This window comes from Eptatretus burgeri, chromosome 10 (assembly GCF_056783735.1).
Source record: "Eptatretus burgeri isolate ZD-2024b chromosome 10, Ebu_testis_v1, whole genome shotgun sequence".
Lineage (NCBI taxonomy): Eukaryota > Metazoa > Chordata > Myxini > Myxiniformes > Myxinidae > Eptatretus > Eptatretus burgeri.
The window spans coordinates 1,073,677-1,088,104 of NC_140970.1; the positions used below are offsets into that span (position 1 = coordinate 1,073,677).

At 42.7% G+C, this 14,428-nt stretch overlaps 1 protein-coding gene across 3 annotated transcripts in view; it reads left to right on the plus strand.

The window, feature by feature from the left end:
* The window catches only part of CASK (calcium/calmodulin dependent serine protein kinase), a 328,238-nt gene that overhangs the window by 183,401 nt on the left and 130,409 nt on the right, over positions 1–14,428 (plus strand). For 2 of the 3 annotated variants that reach the window (XM_085896794.1, XM_085896792.1), the window contains exon 19: positions 13,198–13,263. The exons of the other annotated variant lie outside the window; for it this stretch is intronic. In XM_085896794.1, coding sequence (XP_085752920.1) covers positions 13,198–13,263 — 66 coding nt within the window. The remainder of the gene's footprint in view (positions 1–13,197; positions 13,264–14,428) is intronic. 3 annotated transcript variants of the gene reach the window in all.

Here is a 14,428-nt window from a genome sequence, read left to right on the forward strand (position 1 = left end):
ATGCTATCCAGTACTATATCGTTTTTGGCCCGATCTTTCAATGGTGAAGAATCATTTTAAGAATTAAATAATTCTCGTATCCAGATTCAGATTCAGATCTTCACCAAAATCAATTCAATTCATCCTTGCCACACACACAACGTTTCCACCATGTTTTGTCCGAAAGAGTGGTGTGTGAGAGAGAGAGAGAGAGAGAGAGAGAGAGAGAGAGAGAGAGAGAGAGAGAGAGAGAGAGAGAGAGAGAGAGACACACACAGACACAGACACAGACACAGACACAGACACAGACACATGAGGGTGAGTGAGAGGGAGGTGTGTGAGAGACGTGTGAGAGGTGAGACAGACAGACACACAAAGAGAGGCAGACAGAGAGAGAGACAGAGAGGTGAGGGTGAGAGAGCGAGAGACAGACAGACAGAGAGGTGAGGGTGAGAGAACGAGAGAGAGAAACAGAGAGAGAGAGAGAGAGGCAGAGACAGACAGGCAGAGAGACACAGAGAGGGAGAGAGACAAAGACAGAGAGAGAGACAGACAGACAGAGAGAGACAGACACACACACAGACAGATTAGGGTGAGTGAGAGACGTGTGTGAGTGAGAGGTGAGACAGACACACACACACACACACAGACTGACAGACAAAGAGAGACAGACAAAGAGGTTAGGGTGAGAGAGTGAGAGAGATGCGAGAGAGGTGATGGTGAGAGAGAGAGAGACAGACAGACAGACAGACAGACAGACAGAGACGTGAGGGTGAGAGAGAAAGAGAGGTGAGAGATTGATAGAGAGACAGACCGAGAGGTGAGGGTGAGAGAGCGAGAGAGAGAGAGACGGACACTAAGGTGAGGGTGAGAGAGCGAGAGAGAGACGGACACTAAGGTGAGGGTGAGAGAGCGAGAGAGACACGGACACTAAGGTGAGGGTGAGAGAGCGAGAGAGAGACGGACACTAAGGTGAGGGTGAGAGAGCGAGAGAGAGACGGACACTAAGGTGAGGGTGAGAGAGCGAGAGAGAGACGGACACTAAGGTGAGGGTGAGAGAGCGAGAGAGAGACAGATAGAGAGGTGATAGGTGTGAGAGAGAGGTGATAGGTGAGAGAGAGAGGTGTGAGAGAGAGAGAGTGTGAGAGATAGAGAGAAAGAGAGAGAGAGAGAGAGACAGACAGAGAGACAGACGGAGAGAGAGGCGGAGAGAGAGGGAGAGAGAGGCAGAGAGAGAGAGAGAGAGATAGAGACACAGACACAGACACACAGATGAGGGTGACTGAGAGGGAGGTGTGTGAGAGAGAAGTGTGTGTGAGAGATGTGTGTGAGTGAGAGGTGAGACAGACAGACACACACATACACACACACACACACACACACACACACACACACACACACACACACACACATGCAAACACACACACACACACACACACACACATGCAAACACACACACACACACACACACACACAGACTGACAGACAAAGAGAGGCAGACACAGAGAGAGAGAGAGAGACAGAGAGGTGAGTGTGAGAGAGAGAGAGAGAGACACAGACACAGACACAGACACAGACAGAGACACAGACAGAGACACAGACAGAGACACAGACAGAGACACAGACAGAGACACAGACAGAGACACAGACAGAGACACAGACAGAGACACAGACAGAGACACAGACAGAGACACAGAGACTTAATTGACTTAATCTAATCACTTAATTGACCTGTCTTACTTTGCCTTTGTACCAAGTTTGATGAAATTCTGTCCAATATTTCTTGAGTTAGGGCGTAAACAGTGAAATTTCTGAGTTTGACCTTGACCTTTGACCCTTGACCTTTATCACATCTGGCCAAAAATCAAATCACTTAATTGCCCTGTCTTGCTTTACCTCTTTACCAAGTTTGATGAAATTCTACAATTTGCTTATTGAGTTATCGCGTAAACGAAAATATGGACGGATGGATAGACGGACAACCAGGATACATAATGCCTCCAGCACCCTTGGTGCGGAGGCATAAAAAGAATGGTTAACACTGTCAAAAGCTTTTTCTTTATCTAAAAGAAATAAACCAAAATCAGAAGATGTCGTTCGACCGAGACTGATCAAGTCTCTCACCAAAAAAATATTATCGTATATGGAACGTTCTGGAACACAGTATGACTGATCAGTGCCAATCAAGAAAGAGATGACTTCCTTTAGACGGGTTGCAAGTGCTTTTGACAATATTTTATAGTCCGTGTTGAGGAGTGACACAGGCTGCCAATCTGCGGTCTCATGCAGGTTTCCTTTCTTCGGAAGGAGACACAAAACTGCCCTCCGGCAACTCAGTGGCAATTCACCTTGTTCAACACTCTCCTGAAAGACCTCAAGAAGAGTCGGGCCTAGAATGTCCCAGAAAGCCTTATAAAATTCAGCCGGAAGGCCTTCAAGTCCAGTGGCTTTCCCATCTGTGCTCTCCTTAAGCGCAGCAGTAAGTTCTCCAAGAGAAATGCCAGGCTCAAGCAATTGTTGTTGGTCTTCAGACAGAGAAGGAAGCAGTTCAAGCATCGCATTCCTGTTCTCCTCATTCACAGTTCTTTTTGCGAAGAATTTAGAAAAATAGTCTTGTAGTTCATGCTTGATAACACTCTGGGAGGTCAACAAATCACCACCAGAAGAGCGCAAAGAATGGATTTGTTGAGAGGTCTTGACCGTTTTTTCCAAATTGAAGAACCCTTTGTTTGGTGTGTCAAGTTGGATTTTTTTCGTTCCGCAGTCGGACGAAAGCACCGGCCGCCCGCTCTTTCACCATTTCAGCCAGAAGGGTCCTTTTCTCCGACAACTGCTGGACATTCATGCTGGACAATCCAGCTTTCTGCTCACAGATAAGTATATCGTTTTTTAAAGCAGATATCACACCAAAAGCGTTGTATGTGCTGTAAGAGCAGTATTGTTGGCAAAAACATTTGATTTGGGACTTTGTACAGTCTCACCATTGTCTTAAGTTCAAATATGAACCCTTTTGTGACTCGCATTTTTCCCAAACCATTTTAAAAGCTTCTATAAAATGTGCAGTTTGTAAAAGTTTCAAATTAAAAGTCCAATATGCACTTCCACAGACATGATGAGGAAAGCCACACACCATAACAATCATGTGATGATCGGAAAAACCAGACGGCCTGATATACGAGTTCTTAACAATGTTTACCATTTCATGATGAACATAAAATCTGTCTAAACTAGCCATCGTCAAAGCATTTCTTGATACACAAACCCATGTATACTGACGGATATTATGGTTTGGTACCCGCCACACATCCACCAGTTTAAACTTTTTAACTAGCTGTGCCAAAGGCCTTGCACTGGGTGGATGAGGCTCACAAGTGTTCCGATCAAGTTGTGGGTTGAGGGTGCAGTTGTAGTCATCCCCAGACACAACAACATGGTCAAGTCAATGATGCTTACAAACTCTGCCAACTTGTACAGAAAGGCACCTCTTTCAGAGTTAGCACAAGGACAGTAAACATTAGTCATGCAAATCTTTAGGTTACAACTGACAAATTGCACAAACAGTAAGTAAGCTTTACAAATTTCCTTACAAGTTATCTCCGAAGGCTGGAGTCTAGGATGCAACACTATTGCCACACCAGCCTTGGCCTCAACAAGCGCACTAGAGAAAAAAAAAGACAACCTTTAAAGATTCTACGCCACTCATCCTCAGAAGACTGATTTGCATGCGTCTCCTGTAGCATTAGCATCTCAATTTTTTTCATTTTGAAAGAGCTGAAACACCTGGAGGTGACACACACAGCTGTGGCCTCCATTGATCTTCAGGGATGTTACTTTCATCTCCATTCTGTTAGTTATTCTTGAAGCTCTTTATCAGCCCGAGTAACACGTTTCCTTAACCATTGGAATTGGGGATCTGACATGTTAACCTGATAAGGATCACGAATCATACTCCTTGCAGTTTTAATGAAATTGTGTAGATTCGGGAAGTAATCTTTGATTTTTACATGTATTTTCCTGAATGTATCATCCAAGAATTTAATTACATTTTCTTGAGACACTGAGGTTGTGTTGTTTCCCCCCTCATCCTCTTGAGAGTATAAAGCACTGAATTGTGGAGTAGAAGAGGTTTCGTCTGAATCAAGTGCTTCATCTATGGCCTCCCCTATGACTTGTGGAACACTTACTTGTGGCTCAAGAGATCCCATGGGAACAGAAAGTTGTGCCCTGTTTACGGACCCCTCCGAATTTGCCTTGTCCATGTCCTTCCCCTCCACAACCCTTACATCATCATCTGTGAGGGAGGAGTTGACATTTAACTCGCAGGGATTTTCCCCTTTATCTATTTCCCCATCACTGTCAGACGCAACTGTTAACTCATCTGAATAAGTTTGGCTATCAGGACAAACACTTAAGACATCCTGAGATACTTCACTATTCTCTGTGTACCGCTCAGAGTCGGCAAGTGGAGCAAGCGACGCTTCCACACCCGCACATAACTCCGGTACCACCAAGGGGTTTCCGATGTGGGACGTTCCTTGGAGGTCCCGTGATCCTGACACCATCTGGACCTTATTCTGCTCCTTAGCATCAAAGGCATCAACGTTTGTCCGTTTTTGGCCTTTTTTCCTGGTATCCGTAATGGATAGCTCCATATCGTCCACACTGTCCTGTACAGTGGATGGTAAAGGAGAAGAATCAACCACTTTCACTTCCTCCTTTGGTGGGGGAGGATTAATTACATCACGATCAAACACCCTATCTCCAACGCCGGTCGGGGTGGACGAGTCTAACTCATCGCACACCTTGGCCGGTGGGGTGGAGCTAGGCTCCCGATTCACCTTCTCCCCATTAGTATGTGGTGAGGAAAATCGTTCCTCACCACATCTTCACTTTCTTGCGGTGTAACCGCATTGGGACAAGCACTCTTCACATGCCACCCATAAGTCTTGCACCCAAAACACGTCATGACCTCTGAGGAGGAAAACATTTTATATTCAAACCCATTGATTTTTGCACTTAGCACGACATTTAGTGTTTTTTTCATTTTCAGGTAGTATCATAGAAACCACTCTTTTAAAAGACATGACATGTTTACACTTATCGCTACCATTACGCATCGGTACCATTGAGATCCTCGACACAACCTTACCGAACTTGTTTAACTGTTTACACAAGTCCTGGTTCCTTATGAATGGTGGAATATTAGTAATGTTAACTTTCACTGTTGGGGCCTGCAAAGCGAACACAGAGAGGTAAGTGTTCGGTTCGATAAACAGGCCATGCTCAACTATTGTTGCTACCATGTGTTCCTCCGACACAAACACGACAAACTTCTTATTCATGCAACAAGCAGCACGAATGTTATGTGATCCAACGATGTTACCAATCGCGGAAAGTACATCGTTAAGTTCCACCTCACTGGGAGGAATGTAAAACACACCGTGTTTCCGGGTTAGTGACTCGAACATCTCAATGCGGAAATGTTCACCCGCCATTCTAAACTCAGGAAAACAAGTGAGTAAACTTTGCCGAGAGAATAAGGTGTTTCACAAACACCAAGATATCAATCGATAAAGAACATGGTCACAGTGAGCGAGAAAAACCTCCCCCGGTAGCCATGCTAGACCTTCGGCTTACGATTTTCTCGACACGAGACCGTGGGCTCTCTCTCTCTCTCTCTCTCTCTCTCTCTCTCTCTCTCTCTCTCTCTCTCTCTCTCTCTCTCTCTCTCTCTCTCTCTCTCTCTCTCTCTCTCTCTCTCTCTCTCTCTCTCTCTCTCTCTCTCTCTCTCTCTCTCTCTCTCTCTCTCTCTCTCTCTCTCTCTCTCTCTCTCTCTCTCTCTCTCTCTCTCTCTCTATCTATCTATCTATCTATCTATCTTTCTATCTTTCTATCTTTCTATCTTTTCATCTTTCTCTCTTTCTCTCTTTCTCTCTTTCTCTCTTTCTCTCTTTCTCTCTTTCTCTCTTTCTCTCTTTCTATCTTTCTATCTTTCTATCTTTTCATCTTTCTATCTTTCTATCTTTCTCTCTTTCTCTCTTTCTCTCTTTCTCTCTTTCTCTCTTTCTATCTTTCTCTCTTTCTCTCTTTCTCTCTTTCTCTCTTTCTCTCTTTCTCTCTTTCTCTCTTTCTCTTTTTCTGTCTTTCTCTCTTTCTCTCTTTCTCTCTTTCTCTCTTTCTCTCTTTCTCTCTTTCTCTCTTTCTCTCTTTCTCTCTTTCTCTCTTTCTCTCTTTCTCTCTTTCTCTCTTTCTCTCTTTCTCTCTTTCTCTCTTTCTCTCTTTCTCTCTTTCTCTCTTTCTCTCTTTCTCTCTTTCTCTCTTTCTCTCTTTCTCTCTTTCTCTCTTTCTCTCTTTCTCTCTTTCTCTCTCTCTCTCTTTCTCTCTTTCTCTCTTTCTCTCTTTCTCTCTTTCTCTCTTTCTCTCTTTCTCTCTTTCTCTCTTTCTCTCTTTCTCTCTCTCTCTTTCTCTCTTTCTCTCTTTCTCTCTTTCTCTCTTTCTCTCTTTCTCTCTTTCTCTCTTTCTCTCTCCAAAGGAAAGAACACGGGAAAAATTCACAAGTAGAAAAACGAAAAATGGGGAATGTGGAAACACTAAACACTACGGCAGACGAGGGATACTCATGACACGAAGCAAGGAGCAGCCATGACAGTACACGCAACGTATCCACAGCCAGCAGAGAGAGAGAGGTGAGGGGGGGGAGAGATAGTTGAGGGGGGGGAGAGGGAGAGAGAAGACGGAGAGACAGAGACAGACAGAGAGAGAGAGAGAGACCTTGTTTTTTAATGATGAGCACCCTGTTAATTATCTTCAAAAGGGGTGTTTAAATTTCACCAAATACCCAGTTGTCATTGATGCACTCCCTTGGAGCTCCCTTCGTATGCATGCAAAGTTTTGGGCTGCAAGGTTTCATGGTTTTGGAGTTATGGAGGACACACACATATTATTATAGACGACAAATACCACCGAGGGGATAGAGAGAGGAGGGGTAGGGAATGAGGGAAAGGGGGGGGGGGGTGAGAGCAAAAGCATAGGTACTTAGCATTGCCGGGCAATTCCGGGTCTCTCCTTGCACACCTCACCCTCCCTCACCCTCCCTCATCCCACACCACCCCTACTTCTCGCACCCCACCCCACCCTTTCACGTTCCTCCTCTTATCTCATTCCACACCACCCCCTCACTCCTGACTCCACCCTACCCCTGCCTTTTCCCTCTGGACTCCCATCCCTTCACCACACACACTGACATTTAATACGAGCTTATCTGGAATTGGAATTCCAAATAAGGTATCGACATCGTGTACCGTCTGTCTGTCTGTCTGTGTCCGTCCGTCCCCTATTTTGGCTTCTCCGAGCCAAACCACTGAGCCGATCTGGCTGAAATTTGGCAGCAACGTTCCGCTCCTGACTCGTGCCGGGGATAGCAAAGCTCGTTCTGTTCACATCACTTTAAGTGTCAAAATGGTGGACTTTATAAATTATTGGGAAAATCACGTAAATTCCTTCAAAAATCTTCTTCCCCAGACCCACCAGTTTGATTGCTACCATATATTAGTTACAACATTAGGCCAGGACCCAATTAAGCTCCAGGTGCAATGGTCCTATTTTTATCGATGAGAACGAGTGATGGAGGGAACAAGAAAAGGCACACGCATCACAATTATTCTGCACACTAAAATCCTTTTGCACCCATGATATCTCGTTGACTTATTAGGCCAGGAAAAATAAATTTAAACCCGGAAATAAATAGTATAAAGCTGAAAATTTCAGTGTAGCTTCAGTTTTTAATGGTTTATCACATATCAAAAGTCCCCAACTATACTCTGCCGGCTTTATGGTTAAATTACCTCGTTGCCCAGCAACCGTTACCGGGACTTGGACAAGTCTTTTTAAAGACCAGGTTGAGTTCGGTGGCTACTAACAAACTTCATTTCATCACCAATATATCAATCTTATGTTTACATTGTAGCATAAAAATATTACGATGAACAGAAAATCAAATATGAATTACTATTTATATTATTAACAAATGTATGATGGATCTCTCTACCTAGCAACCAGAAATGGCCTCGCAAACCAACATAAAACAATAATCTATTGACATGTATTATGCTAGTTATAAATAAGAACCCATTATCAGATGAATACATCTGATGCCTCCCATGCTATGAAAGCTGTTGTGTCCGTCAAGCGTATTGACATTGAAATCGGCATTGTCATATAAACTGCACAAATCCACCTGGCTTTCGAGAGGGCGGTCCAGTCAAAATCTGCGAGTATTCATATCGTTTTACTTCATTGTAACTGCTGCAATATCCCAGGCTGCTGAGTATATTAACAAGATCTTTGGAGCCATATTTACGATGAATGTACACAGCGATGCTGAGAAGTTGAGAAGAAATGAACGAACGTGGTCTAGCGGCAGCTATTATCGCTTGTTGTATCGAAAGGCATTTCCAATTTATGCTAGCGGCAGGTTTTCTATGAGTTTTTATAACGCCATCAACAAAGCACGTCAAAGATTCTGGTATCATACCCTCATCCGGATCTTCAATTTTCTTCACTGAGGGATATTTATCACAGTTATACACAGACAAGCAGATGTCCTCCCGTATAATGGATGCTGCTGTCTCGACAATGCGTCTGCGTTCTTGGTTCTTGTCTTTTCACTTTTCAGTGTACCACTTGTCATGAAGTATTGGGTACGCAGTGTCTTTAAAGCTAACTATGCCGTTCTTACCTGGGACTTCAGTTATGATTATATTGTCACCATAATGATCTAGTAATTTTGCTTTCAGATACTTCGTAGTATAACCTGCATGTCCATCAAGGAACGTTTCCATAATGTGATGTAATTCAGATATCGAGTACTGGCACTCATCGTCATTTTCAATAAAGTCACAAATCGCAACAAAGGCTTTAGCTTTAATTAAATCTTCTGGTCGGCCAGGCATGCGATGGCTTTTTTATTTATATCCTCTGTATTGCAAAAGAACTCCAAATTACATGTCTTGTGGTATTTCCCTTCAGATGCCACCAGATCAATTGCACTGTCAACTCGTCTCATAACAGCTTCACCCCAATCGTCGTTACGTTCGATTGCACGGCATCGGATACGATTGCGAAATGTAATTGTTCTCACCTCACATATGGTTTTCCTGTATTTTGGTTCCTTTTTTGTTTCCACTCTCATGCTTGCTTCTTTGCCACAGAAAAGGCAGTCTACTTTAAAATCAAATGCTCTTAGAGAGGAATGCAAACGTGGTGTGTCAGCCTCTGAATTTTCATACGAACGACTGTCACCGGCGGTTTTGCTTGCACACGCCTGTATGCTGCTGGGGCGTGAATAATTTTTCCGACATATAGTGTGTAATCTAAGAGGTGATTTAGTTTCCATGTGTATAGAAAGGCCATCTCCACGTCCTAGGCTTGCCTCTACGAGAGTTGTGCGGCCTTTGTTCACATTTACGACATCGCCCACTGCCAATGATTCACCGCAGATCAAGCAGTCGTCATCCATTTCACCTGCAAAAATATATAAGAAATAGATTAAGATGGAAGCATGATTTGTAAGAATGAATATTTACACAGCATGATGACAACAATAATATTCCATAAGGCACTGGAAATTCAAAAATCCAAAACTTTTCTTCATAGAAGCGTTGTGGTCATTCAGGTGTGAGGTATTGGTTGGTTAAGTTACAAGGTGGATTAGCTATTAACCATCGGATACCTGACATCTGCCGGCTGACAATAATGCTCTGCACGGGTGGCATCCACACCAGCAAATTCTTATTACCCAACCTAATATAAGCATGCTTAAATGGCTCAGTAGGCCCATTTTCCTCCACCAGAATATATAAGATCCAGCTATATTGGATTTTATATGTAAACATAGTGGAAGCTGGAACAAGGAAGGGGTCAAAATTAGTGAAAACCCTCTAAATTTTAAAATTAATTTTAATTAACAAAACTAGATAAATACAAATTCTTCTTGCTATATTCTTGTTTAGTTATTGGTAAATAATCGTACTTAAAATTTGGGCTTAATATCATTCCCCAAAACAAAATTCCAGAAGTGATGGGATACAGTCGCCCCCGCACTCTCCCCCCCCCCCACCCTCGGTGGTGAGATACTTTCCCCCCCCCTCCCGGGGGACCGAGTGATATACAGATGTTTATACTACATCATTTTGATATTTTAGTAATGAACTGAAGTGTTATGTAGCCTCCAAACCCAGTCGGGTGTTCATAAAGAAATTTCTAGGTCCCGGGAACGGTTGCTAGGCAACTAGGTAATTTAACCATGAAGCCGGCAGAGGATAGTTGGGGACTTTTGATATGTGATAAACCATTAAAAAGTGAAACTATCCTGAAAATTTCAGCTTTATACTATTTATTTCTGGGTTTGCACCTTAAACAGGGTAATGTGCCTGGCCTATATGTGCTATCTTACTCAATCAAACCATGAGGATTCAGACAGAAGGAGTTCAGGAGACAAAATAACCAAGTCTCCACACGATGCCTGCCTGGAGTTGGTTTTGGCTGGGCTGATGGAGATCAAGATGGCATGTCTATTGGGAGAGAGGCTTGACTGGTGGACCACATCCCAACTCCGTCCGTAGCCTCTTGGCACATGTGCGCTTGTCTGACATCGTTGATTCCTTTATCTCATCTGTTCCACTGGCTGGCTCCACAGGATGTCTCCCCCCACTGTCCTGCTGCAAAGTTCTCTCGACTTAAAAGCTCCAAGCCTTGAACTGCTCTGTTCCAACTCTCTGTTCCAACTGTTTGTTCCGTCTCTGCCCCTCGGATTTTCTTACCTCACGACCATGCACTCATTGGTTCTGCATTCGGCCTCTCAGAGCCTCCTGCCTTGTCTGCAGTTGTAATTACAGTCTTGGCAGTTTGCCAGCACAGGCGCAGCTTTTACATTGGCGTACGGCCACAAGATGTTACTTCTGTCATCCTCGGGGTTGGGTGGGGAATTGCTGGGGCTTGCGGAGCGAGCTGGTGAAAATTCTCAAAAAGAGAGACAGAGACAGATAATATAGGGGACGATTTAGTGGATTAATGAAGGGTACGGTGGGGAAGCGTGTGGACACATAACGGTGTGGAAGGGTCATGGTATCAGCTCGTAAACAACCTTTGACACGTATTCTATCATTTTCAAGCAGCAACCGCACACTTATTTTAAACGTATATTAATGGTATAACTCGTCTGTTTTACACTTGTTGATTCATATTCACCGTTCCCGCAACAATATTAGAAATATCATTTGTCTCCATTGGTCGCTGCTCGATCATGCAGAGGTGTAATTAGCCCGTCCTCCCGCGCTGCAGGATATGGGGTTTGCAATTTCCTGTGTTTGTCTGTCTGCCCAGGCCATAACCTTTTTTACCATTTGAGCTTTTGTCATCAAATTTTCAACAAACCTTTATTCTCAGAATATGGAGAAAATAATTCAAAATTGGGTCAAAATGTGAAAGGGAAATGTCGTAGTTTCTATAAATAGCCCTTATAGCCCCATCACAGCACATCAAGCATGAGATTCCCCTTTTTTAAATCACTTGTGTGTTTCTTTATCTATTTACCATTGAACTTCAGTGTGTGTCTCGGCCACACCATTTTTAACAATCGAGCTTTTGTCATCAAATCTTCAACAAACCTTTATTATGAGAAAATTAAGAACATAAATTATTAAAATGTACAAGTTTTAAAAAAAACTTTTATTTTCATCAAGTTTAGTTTGGGTACAAAGTGGACGTGGACGGGCTTTGCATTTTGAGATGCTTTCTAGTTTATTTTTGTTATTAAACATCAGCCCAGAACTGTAGTTGTCTCTTTGTAGCAAGTTATATTTCTTGTTGAGGTAGATGTATTATGTCCTGAATTAAACAACAATATCCCTTGAGCATATATTTTCTGAAACCACTAAGATAACCTTTTCTCAGTCCATCACTACTTGTTTGCTTTCCATAGTTGTATCTCCAGCTGACCATTTTACATTCAGTTTTGCTGCTCTTGCAAGGACTAGTGACTGTCTCATGGCAACCCAAGAACGTGACTGTTCATGTTATTTGGGTACATTTGCAACATTGCCTTTTTTCACATGCAGATGCAACGTTTTTGCATTTCCAATATATTTTGGTGTTGTGCTGCACTTACAGCTTTATATTTTGGTGCAGGTTACATGACTTGTCACGTGATCAACCCAATTTGCATCCCAGCTCCGGGGGATACAAAACTGTATCGGATTCGGGATCTGTATTCATAGAATGTGTAGATTACTGATTTGTTGCTCTGATAGAAGATGCTTGGTTATTTCCTAGCCCTGTTGACTGAGGTAGACAGCATGGGCAGTGGGGCAGGATATTTGTGGTATTTGTGTGCTGAGCAGACTTGATGACTGCATTCTTCTGGCACAGCCTTTGAGAATGCGACTCGGGTAAACATCGCAGATGTCTTGGTTGGATCTTATGATTTGATGTAGATCTTTAGCATCAACTTCCTGTACGTTATGGTGGCAGTACAGTGTTTTGTACACAGCAGTAAGCAAATATTTTCCAGTCCTCCCCTCCCCTCAAACTCTCATAACCCCCAATTTATTTCAAACTTAATTAGTTCTCTCACAAGGGTCATCGCAAACATTGTTGCCTTCCTTATAATCTATCAATTCGACAATATGAGATCAGCTTTTCTTCACTGGTAATGTACGGCCCTTTTCCACCTACTTCCCACTGCCCTGACCTCGATACAGTGACGTGTTGTCCTGCCCTTTTACACACCTCAATATTAAATAATAAAGATAACTTCCTGCTTTTTCTTGCTGTGGAAAATGACGTTGAGGGAAAGTATTATTCCATCGATGAGTTTGATCAAGGCACTTTAAGTCTGTGATTGGGGTCAAGAAAGATGATGTTTTATTGAATGAAGCTTGCTTGTAAATTATTAGCTTTGTTGTATTTAATTTTTATATTTTTAATGTAAGGTGAGATAGCTTCCTTTTTTGAACCTTATATTTCGTACACAGTTTACCTTTATCCTGAACACACTTGGATTTATTTTCCATGCCATTCCCTTCCCTTTTCAAAACTTCCACCTCACCTCAATAATTTATTTTAAACTTGCATAAATTATTCTGTCCCCCTCTGCCCCCGTTACATTCCAAAACGAACTTTGCCCCTCCTCACATCCTTGCGTGTGTGCGCGAATTGCAGAGTGAACCACCCTCTTTGAGAATGCTAACCACTAACGGACATTACACCCGCAGTAACTCAGTTATGGTAAGAAGCATGGGGAGCTCTGGGCACAGCATGTCATGGTAGATTGAATGTTGCAGTACACAGCATGGCAGTGTCGTCGGAGTATGTTACAGCATGCTGCCAAATGACTGGGAACACAGTACGCCTCTTGAAATACAGCAGATCAGTAAATGTGGCACAGACCTCGGTATATAACAGCGCAGCTTACCGGTGTGACACACAGCTTTCGCTCATGCCAACACCCAACATGCCAGCAAATCTTTACCTCCCCTGCTTGCTGTCATTCTGCTTGCTTTTCAGTTTTCCTATTCAATTCGGACCTTGGGCGTTGTACATCCCCTCCTTTGCACACCCCTCCCTCACCCCCACCCCTCCCTCACCCCCACCCCTCCCTCACCCCCACCCCTCCCCTCCCTCACCCCACTTCACGGAAGGGATTGAGCCATTTGTATGTGTTAATAAACTGCTGTTTCTAATTTATTTTTAGAAATATGACTTCCCCCAAGCTAGGAATCATGGGATTATTTTTTGGGGAATGCTTTTTAAAGAATATTTTTATTAACTAGCTATTTCCAGTTAGTTAAAATTGTAGTGACTCGACTCCAAGTAAAGCACTCTTACATTAGAATAGTTATGGGTGGCAGGGTTTGGATGAGCGAATACTCCAGTGGACATGTGTCTGCAAATATAATTTTGGAAGATAATTGATTGTTTTCATGTAAAATTATTCTCTGGAAAACTGGATGGTCAATTAAATGCTGATTCGTTTCCAGTTTTAATTGGAAAGAAAAGCTCAGGTGGTAATAGCAATACAATCTGAGGTTCAGTGCAAAATCTGGTGTCTTAACCTCAAACAGGACAATATTACTTATTTTCACATTTCTTGTTTGATATCAAAACCGTGCGTGCGCGCTCCAGACTTGTTTGGAACAGAAACTGAAAAAGCAAGATGTTGTGTATATATATGTATATGTATTTTTTATATATATATATATATATATATATATATATATATACATATATATATATATATATACATATATATATATATATATATATATATAGATATATTGTTGCGGAAATGGCCCTTAGTATGCTATTAAATATAGGATTAGCCCGGACCCCCCATTAAATGCATGCTTAGCCAGGTTGTTCGGTAAATGGACGCTACATGTGTGTTGGGAGG